Source organism: Somniosus microcephalus, chromosome 5 (assembly GCF_052327205.1).
Source record: "Somniosus microcephalus isolate GS21.2 chromosome 5, FLI_Smic_1.0, whole genome shotgun sequence".
Lineage (NCBI taxonomy): Eukaryota > Metazoa > Chordata > Chondrichthyes > Squaliformes > Somniosidae > Somniosus > Somniosus microcephalus.
This window is the reverse complement of record NC_140991.1, coordinates 283309443-283327258: the sequence shown is the minus strand read 5'-3', so window position 1 is coordinate 283327258 and position 17816 is coordinate 283309443. Positions and strand designations below refer to the sequence as shown.

The 17816-nt window shown below is 43.5% G+C and overlaps 2 protein-coding genes across 3 annotated transcripts in view; one reads left to right on the top strand and one right to left on the bottom strand.

Moving 5' to 3' along the window:
* The window catches only part of sh3bp5b (SH3-domain binding protein 5b (BTK-associated)), an 84469-nt gene extending 69932 nt beyond the window's left edge, over positions 1 to 14537 (top strand). For both annotated transcript variants that reach the window (XM_085989034.1, XM_085989033.1), the window contains 5 exons: positions 3887 to 4017; positions 4307 to 4349; positions 7190 to 7409; positions 12392 to 12643; positions 13129 to 14537. In XM_085989034.1, the coding sequence (XP_085845160.1) occupies positions 3887 to 4017; positions 4307 to 4349; positions 7190 to 7409; positions 12392 to 12643; positions 13129 to 13304 (822 nt within the window). In that variant the 3' untranslated portion in view covers positions 13305 to 14537. The remainder of the gene's footprint in view (positions 1 to 3886; positions 4018 to 4306; positions 4350 to 7189; positions 7410 to 12391; positions 12644 to 13128) is intronic.
* Positions 14538 to 16237: 1700 nt separating this feature from the next.
* capn7 (calpain 7) overlaps positions 16238 to 17816 on the bottom strand; it is a 38346-nt gene continuing 36767 nt past the window's right edge. Inside the window, exon 21 of the mRNA XM_085989032.1 lies at positions 16238 to 17263. Coding sequence (XP_085845158.1) covers positions 17119 to 17263 — 145 coding nt within the window. The 3' untranslated portion in view covers positions 16238 to 17118. The remainder of the gene's footprint in view (positions 17264 to 17816) is intronic.

Genomic DNA, 17816 nt, shown 5'->3' with positions numbered 1-17816 from the left:
ACTAAACAGCATGGGAATGCTGATGGATTGTCGCGCCTACCGTTGCCGATGGTGGAAGAAGACCTTGCAGTGTACCCAATGGAGATATTCCACTCGACCATAGTCGAATGTCTCCCTGTGACGAATGCAAACATAGAAAAGGAAACACGGAATGACCCGACACTATCCCGGGTCTGTGATTTTAACGGTGAAGGGATGGCCAGCACATGGCGAACCACTGCTGCCAACATTCTCGCCGAGAAGAGAACAGCTGTCAGTGTGCAGAGGAACCTTGATGTGTGGATCCAGAGTAGTAATTCCACCTAAGTTGACGGATAGAGTGCTCAATGAGCTTCATGAGGGTCATCTGGGTGGGGTAAAAATGAAGAACTTAGCCAGAGCGTTTGTGTGGTGGCCGGGAATCGATAGAGAAATCGAAGAGATGACCAAGAGCTGTGCAGGATGCCAGAAGGTCCAAAACGCCCCACCACAAGCTCCTCTACATCCATGGGAGTGGCCCTCATCTCCATGGCAAAGGGTGCACATTGATTTTGCTGGTCCCTTCATGGACTCGATGTTTTTAATTGCAGTGGATGCACATTCAAAGTGGCCAGAGGTAATAAAAATGTCCTCAACCACCACAGAAAAAACTATCGCAGTTTTACGAACCATATTCGCCAGGAATGGGCTGCCTGAACAGATTTGCTCTGACAATGGACCACAGTTTGTGTCTGAAGAGTTCCGGAGGTTCTTAAAGAACAATGGTGTTAAGCATTACACATCTGCCCCATATCATCCAGCCACTAATGGATTGGCCGAGAGGTTTGTTCAAACATTCAAGAAGGCTATCAAGGCAATGTGTAATGAAGATATACCCCTACAACACAAGGTGGACAACTTCTTGTTTGCCTACCGGAATGCGACACATGCGGTTACCAAACAGACTCCTGCCATGATGTTCTTCAATCGAAGACTACGATGCTGCTTGGATCTGGTTAAGCCGAACATCAGAAGAGATGCGGAGAACAGGCAGTTTCAGAATATGAATGAAAGGCCGACCAGGAGTTTTAAGATAGGTCAACCAGTTTTGGCCCGGGACTACCGCACTGAGAAATGGCAGCCAGGAACGATTTGTACACGGCAAGGACCTCTCGTATACCGTGGACGTTGGAGAGAGCATTGTAAGACGCCATGCTGACCAGATTCTAGAGTCACTGGAAAACGTCAACTCCACACCACGATCTGATACACCTGGCGATGAAACCGACGTTCCAATTGCATCTACCGCAGAATCGGTGATATTGGAAGCCGATGAACCAAACAACGACATTGATCCCGACTCAACCTTGCCAGAAGAACCTGATACCCCAAAGAGGCGTTATCCAGACAGAATCAGGAAGCCTCCTCAAAGACTGAACTTATAATTGCTTAAACTCAACCAATGGATCTAGCAACCGTAATTGTGATTGTAATTAGTTATCATTTAGTTGTTAAATGAATGTTATGTACTGTTTATCTAAAAGGGGAGAAATTGTTGTGTATGTACCTTTAAGAGAATAACTGGTCTCAGACTGCAGTACCGGCAGTGACCACCCCTGTATAAAAGGCGCTAACAGCCCTCTGTAGTTTGTTTTTCCCGATTGACTCCATTCAGTAAAGACTTGTTTAAATCAACTCCTGCTGTCCGTGTCTCAATTATACACGGACATAATAAAAGTCACCCATGATAACTGCTGTGCCATTAATGCACGCGTCTCTAATTTCCCATTTAATGCCATCCCCAACCTCCGCATTACTGTTTGGGGGTCTGTATACAACTCCCACTAACGTTTTCTGCCTCTTGGTATTTCTCAGCTCTGCCCATACAGATTCCACATCATCAGAGCTAATGTCCTTCCTTACTATTGTGTTAATCTCCTCTTTAACCAGCAATGCTACCCCACCTCCTTTTCCTTTTTTCCTGTCGTTCCTGAATATTGAATACCCCTGGGTGTTCAATTCCCAGTCTTGGCCATCCTGGAGCCATGTCTCCGTAATCCCAATTATATCATATCCGTTTACATCTATTTGTGCAGCTAATTCATCCACCTTATTACGAATACTCCTCGCATTAAGACACAAAGCCTTCAGGCTTGATTTTTTAACACTCTTAGTCCTTTTAGAATTCTGATTTACTGTGGCCCTGTTTGCTTTACACCCTTGATTTCTCTGCCTTCCACTTTTGCTTTCTCCTTCCTGTCTTTTGTTTCTATCCTTGCTTCCCTTTCCTCTGTCTCCTTGCACAGGTTCCCAACCCCCTGCCATTTTAGTTTAAACCCACCCCAACAGCACTAGCAAACACTCTCCCTAGGACATCGGTTCCAGTCCCATCCAGCTGCAAACCGTCCAGTTTGTACTGGTCCCACCTCCCCCAGAACCGGTTCCAATGTCCCAGGAATTTGAATCCCTCCCCCTTGCACCATTCCTCTAGCCACGTATTCATCTGAAATATCCTTCTATTTCTACTCTGACTAGCACGTGGCACTGGTAGCAATCCTGAGATTACTACCTTTGAGGTCCTATTTTTTAATTTACCTCCTAACTCCCTAAATTCAGCTTTTAGGACCTATCCCATTTTTTACCTATATCGTTGATACCTATATGCACCGTGACAACTGGCTGTTCACCCTCCCCCTCCAGAATGCCCTGCAGCCGCCTCGAGACATCCTTGACCCTTGCACCAGGGAGGCAACATACCATCCTGGAGTCTCATTTGCGGCCGCAGAAATGCCTATCTATTCCCCTTACAATAGAATCCCCTATCGCTATAGCTCTCCCGTTCTTTTTCCTCCCTTCCTGTGCAGCAGGACCACCCATGGTGCCAGGAAGTTGGCTGCTGCTGCCTTCCCCCGATAAGCCATCTCCCTCAACAATATCCAAAGTGATATATCTGTTTGAAAGGGGGATGGCCACAGGGGACCCCTGCACTACCTGCCTGCGCCTACTACTCTGCCTGGTGGTCACCCATTCCCTTCCTGCCTGTGCAGCCTTTACCTGCGGTGTGACCAACTCCCTAAACGTGCTATCCACGATGTCCTCAGCATCGCAAATGCTCCAGTATGTATCCATTCGCAGCTCCAGCGCCGCAGTGCGGTCTATCAGTAGCTGCAGCTGGATACACTTCCCTCACACATGGTCGTCATGGACACCGGAAGGAGTTTTGGGTACTGAGCAGCACTTTGCAAGTTCATTTTGATTTGACCTTCCTTGCATCGATTTAGAAGAGACTATGGGGACTGCACTCTGAGCTCTTTCCCTGTGCCTCTCCATTGTTCTTTCCAGCAGATTTGATGTACAGGTCTCTCCAGGCCGAGATTCAAGGCTGCAATGAGCAGGGTGTGGATGGAGAGCAAAATTTACCCTCTCCTTTAAGAACTGGCTGGCGCCAGTGTGTCTGTGTTCCATTGCTGACTGACATTACATGAGCTTCGCCAGCGCTCTGAGGTAGTGCCTCGTTCCTCGGCATTAGCGCCTTGAGAGGTGTGTACCACCTGATTTAGCGCTCCAATCACCTCCACGGGCGATAGAAGCCAAGTTTGCAGTCGGAGGCGTTAATTAGCGCCAGGCGCTAAACTTTGCGCCCGGCCGATAATTGCGCTCCAAACGGGGCGATACCGAATTTCTCCCCCATAATCTTTTATTTTTCGATTGGGGTGGGAGGCTGAGCAGTTGGACAATGAAAGCTGTGGGATTTCTGCAGCTTTAAGGGAACAACATTTAAACAAACCATGAATAGTAGACCGCGGTCAGGTGGACCTGCTAAGGCTGAGCCTCGCCGCATTTTGTGTGTGTGCTTTTTTGTAAATCATTTTGTAAAGGCCATGGTGTATAAGTGGAGCTCACCCCTCTGATTCTTTCCCGATCCCAGGTTATGGAAGCAGAACAGACCAAGACAAGGAGTGAGCTGTTACACAAAGACACGGCCATGAAGTACAACGCAGCAATGAGCAGGATGAAGCAACTGGAGAAGAAACTGAAACGAGCTATTAACAAATCCAAGTGCGTGATTTCCACCTGAACTCTACACTCCGCACCCCCTCCCCCCGCCCCCACACTGCACTCCGCCCCTGCACTCTGCTCCCCAACCCCTGCACTCACACCCACGCCCACTTTGAGACGTCCTGAGTGAAAGGTGCTGTATAAATGAAAGTTCGTTCTTTTGTGTCTCTGGCCATAATGAGAAAAAAAGTTAGCAGCTCGATTTTTATTTTTTAAAAAGGGCAAAGTACTGTTTTTGTTTTTGACTGACCTCCTTGTAAACCCTCTTGATTTTCTCTTTCTTGTGTAGACCTTATTTTGAACTCAAAGCAAAATACTACCTGCAGCTGGAGGTAAGCATTTACTTGAAATTCTCTGTGCTATAGGTGGGATCCAGGGCTTGTATTGCTGGGGCTGAATCCCTAAAGGCCGGATACTCTTGGACAAGACACTTTGGGGGGGGGGGGGGGTGTTTTCCAGTTTGGAGCTGTTGGTCAACAGCTTCGTTGGATTGGTGACGCCAAGGTCAGCACTTCCCGCCTAATTTTCAGTCATATGGGACGTGCTGACTTCCATGCCAGAATAGCCCACGTGCGCACGAGTTGTGTGAAGCTCTGCACTGCGAGCGCTAAACTGTAAGATTTTTCCCATAATGCAAGGCAGGGAGCAGAGATGACGCTACCTTACAGGCAGCGGGGCAGGAGGGTTTGAGCTATATTTTAGAATCCCAAACCCAGTATTGTCCAATAAAAATTTTGATGAGCCACAGATGTTACTATGGCGACACAGCTTTAGCCACATGCACTAGTTTTAGTAGGAAATGCCTTGCCCACACTCGCACAACACAGGTAAATGTGTTTCGCACGTGTATATTTACTTAACAAACATCTACCACCATTCAGTAACCAAGGAAGTAAAGCAGCCATAACGCTCAAAAACACTTGCACACTCTGGTTTTCGTCTTGCCATTTAACCAACAAATGCACAAAAAGGTTTTAAAGTTCACATCAGAAATGCAGTTAGCTACATGTGACTAGTGGCTAAGGTATTGGACAACAGCGGTCTAACCTAATGCTAATGAAAAGTCGGTTACTTTATTACACCAATCACTAGTTTATAGAGTTTTTTTTATCACCATCAGTTCCTCTGTGCTAGCAGACTAGGTAATGATGAGAAATCTGAGAAAGTAAGTGAGAGATTTGGTGTTGAGCTAAGTACTGACCCTGTGCTCACGGGTCCTTAGCAGTGTGTCTGGTGCACTGTAATCGGGTGCTTTTGTTTTTTTTGGGGGGGTCCTCTCCTGAACCCCACTCTGCATTTATATTTTAGTGCTCCTAGGTTAGGGAGGGGAAGATCTCCAGGGTCCCCATTTCTGGGGCGACGGTAGGTGAGGATGTGGCCTGGCGGTGATGTTTCTACCAAAGGGCAACTGGTGGCCATAGAACTGGATCTGAGCAAGCAGTCAATACCAGCAAGGAGGTGAAGGGAAGGGAATTGATGGAAAGGCAAATAAAAGTTGCCCTATTTTAATGCATCTCCGTCAGCTGTGGCTCAGTTGGTAGTACACTCATCTCTGAGTCAGGAGGTTGTGGGTTCAAGTCCCACTTCAGGGACTTGAACACGTAAGGGCTAGGCTGACACTCCAGTGCAGTGCTGAGGGACTGCTGCACCGTTGGAGGTACGGTCTTTCGGATGAGACGTTAAACCGAGGCCCCTGTCTGCTCTCTCAGGTGGACGTAAAAGATCCCATGGCACTATTTCGAAGAAGAGCAGGGGAGTTATCCCCGGTGTCCTGGCCAATATTTATCCCTCATTATCTGGTCATTATCACATTGCTGTTGTGGGACCTTGCTGTGCGCAAATTAGCTGCCGTGTTTCCCACATTACAACCGTGACTCCACTTCAAAAGTACTTAATTGGCTGTAAAGGGCTTTGAGATGTCCGGTGGTCGTGAAAGGCGCTATATAAATGCAAGTCTTTCTTTTCGTCTGTTCCAGTGGGTTTGCTATTGGTGATCCCTAACACCGAGCTGAGGTTGACAGTTCTAAATACAAGTTCATTATCCTTACTCCTACATCTAAGTTCCTCATTAAAAAATTACAACATCTCAAATCCCAGCAGCCAAACTACTCACAGTTAAAGCGATGTACAGATCCACAGAATTCTAAATGCAGAGTGGGGTTCGGGTACACTTGGAGTAACATGATAAATTGATACTATATTTAATTTTGTTTATAATTGAAATTAATTTGAACGTTTTGTGGTTTTCTGTTACTGGCCTGCAAAGCACTAAAGTCCTGTCTTTGTAATCCTGCTGCTGTACTGCAGCATGCTGAAAGTTTTGATTCGTACTGGCTGCTGACTTTTGTTCCATAGACTTTCTTCTCAGTACATGCAAGTCATTCAGGAGTGAAATCAGGAAGCACTTCTTCACACAAAGAGTAGTGGAAAATCTGGAACTCTCTCCCCCAAAAGGCAGTGGATACTGAGGGTCAATTTGAGCTTTCAAGAATGAGAGCGATAGATTTTTGTTCAAGGGATATGGAGTTGAGGTACAGATCAGCCATGATCTAATTGAATGGCAGAGCAGGCTCGAGGAGCTGAGTGGCTGACTCCTGTTCCTGTGTAAATTTACAGTAATTTGTGTCTGTAATTTCTATTTATCAGAGATGGATAGACAATAGGTAACTATGGGTTACTGCAGTGATAAGACAGAACTCGTAAGACAGAATTCCTTCATGAGAGAATGGTGGTGAGAATGTGGAACTTGCTGCCACATGGAGTGGTTGAACCAGGTAACATTGACACACTTGAGGAGAGGATTGACGCGTACACGAGGGAGAAAGGAATAGAGGGATACGGTGTCTGGTGGGAAGAGGTAATTAGAGCAGGAGGAGGCTCGTGAGGAGTATAAACACCGGCATAGACCACTTGGGCCGAATAGCCTGTTTCTGTGCTGTAAATTCTACGTAATTTGGAAATTAGTTTTGGAATAAAGTTTCCTTCATTTAGCTCCAACTGTGGTCTAAGAGACTGTGAACCTTTGACAGAAAGTGAGCCCAGTCCTGTAACCACTCTATATTCAGCAAGTGTGATCCTGTGCTGATGCAGGATTTCACTAAACCTTTCACGAAGTGTACGCAGTTTGGAAAATGCGATTGCCGTTTTAAAGTCTCTTCTTTTGATTTGATAGCATCTAAAGAAGAATGTAGATGAGCTACAGAGCAAGCTATCAGCAGCCAAAGGGGAGTACAAGGCTGCCTTGAAGAACCTAGAGATGATCTCTGATGAGATTCACGAAAGGAGACGCTCCAATGTGATGGGGCCCAGGGGGAGTGGAGTTGGTGCTGAAGGAAATGGAAACTCTCTAGAAGATCTATCCAGCTTGAAAACTGAGTCTGATGAATTGTCCAGTGAGTAGCCCTTGTGGTTATAGCATTGTACTGTTACTTATAGGAGGCATTTTATTTGTGACTTGTAGTGTTTACCCACATGTTTGTTTCCCTTGTGCAACCCCTCCCCTTTCGCGTTACCAACATGTGAATTTCTAACCCACTTTCAACTTTGGTTTCTCTTGACCCTTGCCCTTGTCCAATTGCACATGTTAATAACAAAACCAGGAGCTGCATGTTCCTTCCTGTTACTGTATTAGTCCAACTGCACACTGGACTAACCAAATGCACACAGTGTATGATCAACTTTATTGGCCACATTTTTCTCTCCTAAAGTTTCCAAGAATGGACTGTGTGCTGTATGTACTTTGTGGTTTCTTTAAAACAGTTGGCATTTTCCCAATGCTCTACCACATCTTTCAACTTGGTTAATTATAGAACTACAGAGATTTGCTGGTTGTTAGCAGAGAATGCAGCAAACCTCAACTGCTACAGATTTACCAACTAGGCCTGCAGACATAAACATAATACTGAACTCCATTCTTCTTAACTGATGATCATCGGTGATCCCATTCGTTCTCATGTATTAGCAGCACAGGGCCAGTTTCAAAGTAATCATTCAACTGAGGCGACAGATGTAAGTGAACCTCCAGTTTGAAGCTAAAGTGTTAGCCATGGTTCAGTGGTAGCACTCTCACCTCTGAGTCAGAAGGCTGTGGGTTCGAGCCGCACTCTAGCGATAAGCACATAATCTCGGCTGAAACTGCGGTGCAGTAATGAGGGAATGTTGCACTGTCAGACGTGCTCTTTTTTAGATGGGACGCTAAACTGAGATTCCATCTGCTCTCTCGGGGAGATATAAAAGATCCCATGATGCTCTTTGAGATGTCCTGGGCAACATTTATCCCTCAACCAACATCACTAAACAATATTTTATGGTTATTTAACTCATTGCGGTTTGTGGGACCTTGCTGTGCACAAATGCACTTCAGAAGAACTTCATTGGCTGTAAAGCATTTGAAATGTCTGGAGGTCATGAAAGTTGCTATAAGAATATAAGAAATAGGAGCAGGAATAGACCACTTGGCCCTTCGAGCCTGCTCCGCCATTCAATAAGATCATGGCTGATCTTTAGCTCAAAGCCACTTCCCTGCCCGCTCCCCATAACCCTTCACTCCCTTATCTTGCAAAAATCTGTCTATCTCCATGTCTTATATAAATGGGAATCTTTTACATCCATGAGAAGACACATGGGACCTCAGTTTAACGTCTCATCTGAAAGACAGCATCTCTGACAATGCAGCGTCCCCAAAAATAACATTTTACTTTTTAAACACTGATGTTTAACTTGTCAATAAAGATTCTCAAACTTGATTTTAATTGTCAATTTTTAAAAACCTGCATTTTTGGAGGGGGCAGATTTAAGTTTTAACTTGAGAAAAGGGAGAAAATTTTTTAAATAAATTAAATCCCTGATAAATTCAGAGAAAATCAGTTTTTAAAAGCTAAGTTTTTATGTTGAATATCGTTAAAACACAAAACAAGCAAACGATTTAAAAAAAGATATGGTCAATCTAACTAACATCCCATAATTATTTACACAGTTCTGGGCCACCACTTTTATGGGGGCTCACCATCAGATCCAATTAATCCCTCGATCTCTATATTTAAAATTAAAAGAAGAGTTTTGAGCAATTGTTTAATCCCAGACACGCGGCTGCCAATGTGGTGGTGGGGAGGGGGTAATAAAACTAGCTGGAGATTATGCAGAGGGAAAGAGTTGTAAACATAGCCTTGGTGTGGGACCTGAGTCAGTGTTTACGTATCCAGGGAACGATCAATGTGGTAACTATGTCCGTGTACTGCTGACCTTAATACAAGTGCAACAACTTATATTTATCTAGAGTCTTTGATGTAGAAAATCATCCCAAAGCGATTGAGAGTGGGAACGGAGCCACAGGAGATATTAGGAGGGGTGACTAATGAGATACAATGATCAGTTTAAATTTGAAAGAATAACAATGTGCCTTTAATCTTAATGTTAAGACATGGAGGCTCACTTGTGACTCCATTCATGTGACTTTAGATAAATGCAGCCTATTGTGACTTACTTTGAATTAGCTTCTGTAGTCCCAGCTCTCTAAGTACAGCCTCACAAATCATCTTTGTCCATGCTTTCACTTCTCATTTGTTAAATAAAATGACACCGCTCATCATTCCCTTGTAAATTGCAGTATTCATTACAGAGCTTATAGAAAGTACTTTAATAAAAAATTTTTAACAATGTGCTATATTGTATAAAGCTACCCATAGGGAAACCATGAACTGAGCAATCATGAAGGGTTGTAAATTAGTCTTTGTCTCAAATCTGGAGCGGTGGTTCGTCAGACGTGGCTCAGTGGGTAGCACACTCACCTCTGAATCAGAGTGGTTCAAGCCTCACTTTCAGACTTGAGCACATAATCTAGGCTGACACTCCCAGTGCAGTACTGAGGAAGTGCTGCACTGTCGGAGGTGCCGTTTTTCGGAGCTGTTAAACTGAGGTCCCATCTGTCCCCTCCGGTGGATGTAAAGGATCCCGTGGCACTATTCAAAGAAGAGCAGGGGAGTTCTCTCCAGTGTCCTGCCTAATATTTATCCCTCGACCATTATCACTTAAAAACAGATTATCTGGTCGTGGCTGACACCAACAGAAAAGTTTGTAGATTGTCCAGAGAATATTTTGGGACAGGTGACTCAATGGTAGCAGCAAGATGGGGATGTTCGCTGATGACTGCACAGTGTTCAGCGCCATTCACAACTCCTCAGATAATGAAGCAGTCCATGCCCGCATGCAACAAGACCTGGACAACATTCAGGCTTGGGCTGATAAGTGGCAGGTAACATTCGCGCACACGTGTGCCAGGCAATGACTATCTCCAACAAGTGAGAGTCTAACCACCTCCCCATGACATTCAACGGCATTACCATCGCCGAATCCCCCACTATCAACATCCTGGGGGGTCACCATTAACCAGAAACTTAACTGGACCAGCCACATAAATACTGTGGCAACGAGCAGGTCAAAGGCTGGGTATTCTGCGGCGAGTGTCTCACCTCCTGACTCCCCAAAGCCTTTCCACCATCTACAAGGCACAAGTAAGGAGTGTGATGGAATACTCTCCACTTGCCCGGATGAGTGCAGCTCCAACAACACTCAAGAAGCTCGACACCATCCAAGACAAAGCAGCCTGCTTGATTGGCACTCCATCCACCACCTTAAACATTCACTCCCTCCACCACCAGCGTACTGTGGCTGCAGTGTGTACCATCTACAAGATGCACTGCAGCAACTTGCCAAGGCTTCTTCGGCAGCACCTCCCAAACCCGCGACCTCTTCCACCTGGAAGGACAAGGGCAGCAGGCGCATGGAAACACCACCACCTCCAAGGTCCCCTCCAAGTCACACACCATCCTGATTTAGAAGTATATCGCCGATCCTTCATCGTCGCTGGGTCAAAACCCTGGAACTCCCTACCTAACAGCACTGTGGGAGTATCTTCACCACACGGACTGCAGCGGTTCAAGAAGACGTCTCACCACCAGCTTCTCAAGGGCAATTAGGGATGGGCAATAAATGCTGGCATTGCCAGCGACGCCCACATCCCATAAACAAATTTTTTTTAAAAGACGTTTTTATTTCCCACTGGAATCATTCTTGACTGTCCTACAAGAGCCAGCTTTCCAGTGCTATTTCACTGACCCCCACATCTATTTCTCTCACTATGCAGGCTATAGACCAGAGTTCCATATTCATCACTGAATATTCTAATCAGCCAGCATGAGATAAGTGAGATTTTGATCCCAGGACCCCACTAGATGATCTATATTTGGTGCTCTGTCTTTTAGCCTAGTGAGAACTGGCAAATTCAAGAGAAGGAAATTAATTTAACACTATTTTAGATTAAAACAATTAGTAGGAGAAAGTAGATCATGTTTGATTATATATTTAAACTCGTTTCTTTGTCTCCTTTCATTCATGCTTTGTGAGTTTGCTCTACCTTTTACAAAAAAAATTAATGTCTCATATTATTATCGAACAGATATTTCCTATTAAGTATATGGTTTAAAGCTACCTAATTGCTCTCTCCCAAAATAGTTCTCTGGTAAATCCTAGTTAAAATCATTTTAATTTGAAGGACAGCACACCATTTATTTTTTGACAGTGTCTCTCGGGTAACCACTGAATGTTACAGACTTTACTCCTGCGATTTGCAAAGCCTAATGTGCAGGTTACAATAGCAAAAAGGACAACTTGATTGGAGGAAATGGTTAGTGAGCCTAATTAAAATGAATAGTAAGCCTTGTGGCATTTGGGAGCTCGAAATATTTGTCCTACTTGTGAGAATCTGACTCTTTTTCGTGCAAAATATGTCACGGGAACATGTTTAAAATCTGAGCCATGTAATAGGACCCCTCTTATCTTTATTGGGCTCCGTTTGAAAATGCCATATATCGGCCACACATTTGCGCCAAAATTCATTCCCCAAATTCACTCCCCATTACGTGGAATGTATCGTTAATGAGGTAAGTTAATTAAATGACGATTTCCATTTTCAATACTCTTTCCCTGCCCCTCTATTACAGATCAGGGAATTATTCAGGAAACTTTTCACTTATCTAAAGGATCTAGGCTTTGCCTCTTCAAAATCATTGCTGCACAAGAATGCTATTTGAATGGATTTGCATGTTAAATAGTTCAGATGACATTTGAGAACACCCAATAAAATGTAGACTTTTAGAAAGTGTTTATTGGAAACACACTACAACCAGAAGCAGTTAGGTAAATATCAAACCTACCAAAGGTCTTTATGCATTGCCTCTGATATCTCCAGAAATCCCTCTCCACTTTTAACGAATAAATTAAGTTGTCTAATCTAACGAGACTGAATGCAGCCTGATGATGGATTTCATAATGAATTCCAGTTGATTATTATTGAGTGACATCCCTTTCTCATTTGCAGTGACGTCTGAAATATTTGAAGATGATAACTGCAGCAGCCCTGTCTCTGAAGATTCGGAGGGCCAGTCCGAGTCCAGTTTGAGCTCCTGCCCAACCAGCCCCTTGGATCTGCCCAGCCCTTTCCCTGCAGTTACCCGTCCCCCCAGCTTGGAGCTCTTGAGTCCCGCGTCTGATTGCGCCATGGGCTCGCCCATTCTGGGGCCTCGCAGTGAATGCAGCGGAGCCTCGTCTCCTGAATGTGATGCTGAAAGAGGTCAGTGATGTTTCTGGGTAACGTTAGAAGAAGAATCTTTCAGTGGATGAGATGTGATGAGCTACTGTTTCAGTGCAAATCCTTCCTTTACTAAATGTGAGAGAAGGAGGGTGAGAGGGACGATCGGTTCAGGGGACATCCTCTGATAGAACATTGAAACTCCTGGGGTTTTGCTGAATTCAGGCTCCCTCCCTGCCCTCTCCAGCTCCAGGAATTCCAAGGTCAGGGTATCCATATGCGGGAGCCAAGAAAAATACATTTTGAAAATCACTTCACTCTGATACTCATCGTGCTCAGGAGAGGGAAGAGTGTGAGGGTGTCAATAGGCTCATTGTAAAATTCAGCCATGTTCATTTCTTTCCCAGTAGAGAAATCTATTTGTTGTCGAACACTGAACTGTTAACGGTTTTAAAGACAGTGTGATGCTCACCTAAATGGACAAAGTTATCAACTTTTTTATTTATTTTATTTTATCATTTGGACAGGGGACAGGGCCGAAGGTGTTGAAAATGAAAAGGACAAACTGATTAACCAACAGACCATTGATGAAACAACCCTGAAGATCAGAGTAACTCAAATTTCAGTCAAGTGCACAGAGCCGAAGGAGAAGAGAATTTCAGAAATAGAAGTCTGCGAATTGGCTCAGTCACCAACCTGTTAAATATTGTGTGAAGCGACACCCTAAATGTGCCAGGAAACATTGCGTCACCGACTTATTCGCTCACAGACACGGTCTTGACCTTTTAATTGCTGTCTAACTACTATGCTGAAAGCTTTCTCTTTAGAGTGGCTGGTGCTCATAATTGGGAAAAAGGAAACTACAGGAGTAGTTCTGGATAGAAATGAATTAATGGGGCATCTGCAAAATCTGTAGTTAGTGGTCTGATTTCAGGCTGGTGGCAAAGTAGCAGTAACCGATTTTGTGCCGTTGAACTGGATGTGAAGTAAGATCCTTTTTAGCTTTGCTCCCTGACTGATGACCTTACATGCGGCAGAGGTGGAGCTCCGATCAGCAGAAGGTCCTGCTTCACTCCACTTGTACTTTGTGCTGTATTCGTGTGCGCCACGTCATTGTGTCCCTCTTCCATGTTGACGCCTGTCACATCCCTGTGCAGCGGGATATGCTGGCTCCATCGAGGGATTAGATCTGTCTTTATGGCAATTGTAGTTGTCATGTCCTGTTGAAAACCAGACCTTAAGGACCTTCCTGTTATTCAGAAGGACACTTGCAACAAAAAAAAACAAAGGAAACTGCCAAAGGTGCTTCACTTCCTGTGCATAGTATTGTGTGTTTATTAAGTGATCCAACACAGTTTAGTAGCTGGAAAGGGGGCCAGGCTGGATTCCAACACATCCTCTTGACCATGCAGAAGAAAACAGAAGATTTGGGGAGACAACCAGCCACTGCTATAGAGCAGGATGTTGGCTTTTGAGGTTGTTGCATTTTCACTGTCTTGTCAAGTTTTCTTCCTTTTACAGCCAGCCATTTGCACCAATCCAAATGCACTACAGACATCGACAAGGTGATGCAGGCAACAGAATAGTGTCTTGGCCGGGGGCGTGCAGTGGGAATCCAGATTGTAAAACTAGTTCTTATATCTTACCACAGGAAACACCCAACCCAGTTTGCCAAGGCTGCTGTTTCTGACTTTGAGTCATGCAAGTAAAGTGACCAATGGCAAAGCCTGCATGCCTTATGTTTAAAACATTTATCAATCTGTACCACATATTAGTCTTTAGACATTGTTTTCAGTGTTACTTTTTGTACATGTTTCCTTTCTGTATTGTAATAAGAGTTGTGTATGGCGCTTTTAACTATATTTTATAGGTTCTGTCATTTATTAACCTGGCTTGTATGTCTACACATTCTGAATACATATACAGCTCATCATTGTGACTGCGTTTGTGTATCTTATATGTACAAAGACTTGGATGAGAACAGAATGATATTGAGCAGCACTGACCACTCTGTCTAAAGGACAACCTCAACTCAATTATAGTTACAAATGAACAAGTTTCTTTTTTGTACAACTGAATAAAACTGCTTCAATCTTACAAATTTATTAGGCATGTGAAAAGGGATAGGCATAAAAAAAACTTAAGGATTGCCTTGTAATAGGGGCACTTCACTGCTTTCCCATAATTTTGGTTTAAATGCTGAATATTTTGTAGGCTAGTTTTAGTTTTTAAAAACTTCCTTCAATCATATGGAGGAAACAAACTGTTTTCATTTACTGACTGAAGAACTTTGTTCCATTTTCAGCTCTTAGAAAATGAACACTAAATGTAGTTGGAGTCTCTTTCTCTTTCTCCCCCCCGCCCGCAAGATAGTTCCAAACCTACAGGTCACTCACTCCATACTAATCCCAAACCATTTTCACTGAACAGCATGACTTAATCTCTTTTGTGGCTTTAAGATAGGAAAAAATGTTTGTGACTGAATTTTAATCTGCAAACTTTTTTTGTGATTTTTAATTCAGATCACACAACTTCACTTGTTTGAAGTACCAGATAAACTTGTATTTAATTCTGTAGCTGACTGGGTAGTAATGCAATGGAGTAAATAATTTGGGAAAGATTTTGATTGCGTTTGCAGTATGGGGAGAAGGACCATTCAACAGGTTGATAATTTTTTTAAGCAGGTAGCTCAGTGGGTAGCACACTCACCGGAGTCAGAAGATGGAGTGTTCAAGTCCCACTCCAGACTTGAGCCCATAATCTAGGCTGACACTCCACTGCAGTACTGAGGGAGTGCTGCACTGAGGTGCTGTTTATTAGATGAGACATTAAACCGAGGCCCTGTCTGTCTCTCAGGTGGATGTAAAAGGTCCCATGCTACTACTGAGGAGCAGGGGAGTTCTCCTGTGTCCTGACCAATATTTATCCCTTCACCACTATCACTTAATTTTTTTTTTTTTTTTATCTGGTTACAGCTGACACAAATAGAAAAGTTTGTAGATTGTCCAGAGGATATTTTGGGACAGGTGACTCAAAGGTAGCAGCAAGCAGTTTTTATTTCCCACTGGAGTCATTCTTGACTGTCCTACAAGAGCCAGATACCCAGTGCTATTCCACTGACCCTCACATGTACATCTCTTACCACACAGCTTGCAGACCAGAGTTCCATATTCATCACTGAATATTCTAATCAGCCAGCATGAGATGAGCTAGCTTTTGATTCCAGGACTACTGGATGATCTAGATTTGGTGCTCTGTCTTATAGCCTAGTGAGAACAGGCAAATTCAACCACTAGATAGGAGAAAAGAGATAATGTTTGATTAAATATTTAAACTTAACTGTAAAGTTTCTTTCACCCACACATGGGCCCTTCCCCTCTGTGATGGAAACAGTAAGACTTGTAATTTATACAGTGTCTTTTGCAACTTCAGCTTTACAGCCAATTTATTACTTTTGAAGTGTAGTCACTGTTGTAATGTAGGAAATGCAGCAGCCAATTTGCACACTGGGCATATGGGCTATGAAGTGTAGGGATTAGTTTGCAGCAATATAAGGCACACTATTCTCAGAACAATCAGACCATGAGAAGGCAATATGGACTGACCTGAACAAGATAAATTGCACACAACAGAACATTGACAGAGAAACATTGATTTATTTTACTCTCCATAATCCAAGATGTTATGCACAGACTAGTTCCGAGGTTTCCTGTCTTGAAATAAGAGTAAATTAGTATCTTCCATAAAGAAAATTCAGCTTTCCCACAACCAGTATGTGGATGCATAATTGTATTTATGCTAGATACCAAAAAAATGGATAAAAATATATAATCTGTAATAGAAATACATACAGCTGAATCACCAGACCAGTATCCACCCTTTTCTTTTATAAAGAAAAAAAAAATTCATATTACAAATATTGACTGGTCTTTGGTTTACAATATACATTGCCCCAAGGTGCAGAATAACTCCAGTAAACATCAACGGCTGCTTTTCATGTAGTTTAAAAACTCTCAAAACATTTCCAGTCTTGTGTCGTCATGTAAAGGGCCGGCAACAAAGTTTGTAACTGAGCACTGGTGAAAAAATCCAATCAATCCCACCCTAGATCTAGTTAATCGATTGCAATACTGGGGCCGAAATTAAATTGCAGAAGATTCCCAGTTATATTCTACAGTAGAAATATGTACATCGCTTGCTTTATGTAAAGATATAAAAAGCATTTACATGGTTCCTTCATTTCAAAAAAGCATGAGATCTCTCCCAACACAAGCTTGGTTTCTCTCTTGGACTAACTTTGCTTAATGTGAGTGAATTTCAGTGGAAGTATAGGAATCTTCCCCAACAGTAACCACCTCTTTATACAGAATTTCTTTGAGAGACTCCAGAATGAGTGAATTCCAACTGGTGCCTGAGAAAATGTCCCCTTTAAAAAAAAAACATTCCTATTAACAGGCATGTACATGATTCTGCGATTTCTTCTCAAGAGTAAAAGGTGCTCATTACAGTTCCTTGGCTCACTGTAACGGAGTCATCTTGAGTGGGATGGCGCTGTGGAAGTCTAAGAAGAAAGGCCCTTCCTGAGCAGGGAGGAAGGTTGTGGGGATGATGTTGTAAACTCCTGCAGGGACACGCTCAACTTCTGAATAGCAAAACCCAGATCTGCAGAAAAAGAAATGAAATGTTAACTGCCAACTGTCAATATATTATCAGGTCACACACGAACTGTACAAACTGGTTGTCACTAGAATAAAAGACTTGAATTTATATAGTGCCTTTCATGACCTCAGGACATCCCAATGTGTTTTACAGCCAATGAAGTACTTTTGAAGTGTAGTCACTGTTGTAGGAAAGGCAGCAGCTAATTTGCACACAGTCCCATAAACAGCAATGTGATAATGACCAGATAATCTGTTTTAGTGATGTTGGTTGAGGGATAAATATTGGCCAGGATACCAGGGATAACTCCTCTGCTCTGCTTTGAAATAGTGCCATGGGATCTTTTACGCCCACCTGAGGGGGCAGATGGGGCCTCGGTTTAACGTCTCATTCGAAAGACGGCAGTCCGACAGTGCAGCACTCCCTCAGTACTGCACTGGGGTGTCAGCCTGGATTATGTGCTCAAGTCTCTGGAGTGGGATTTGAACCCACAACCTTTGGACTCCGAGCCAAGAGTGCTACCACTGAGCCACCGATCACACATTAAAGGACAAAA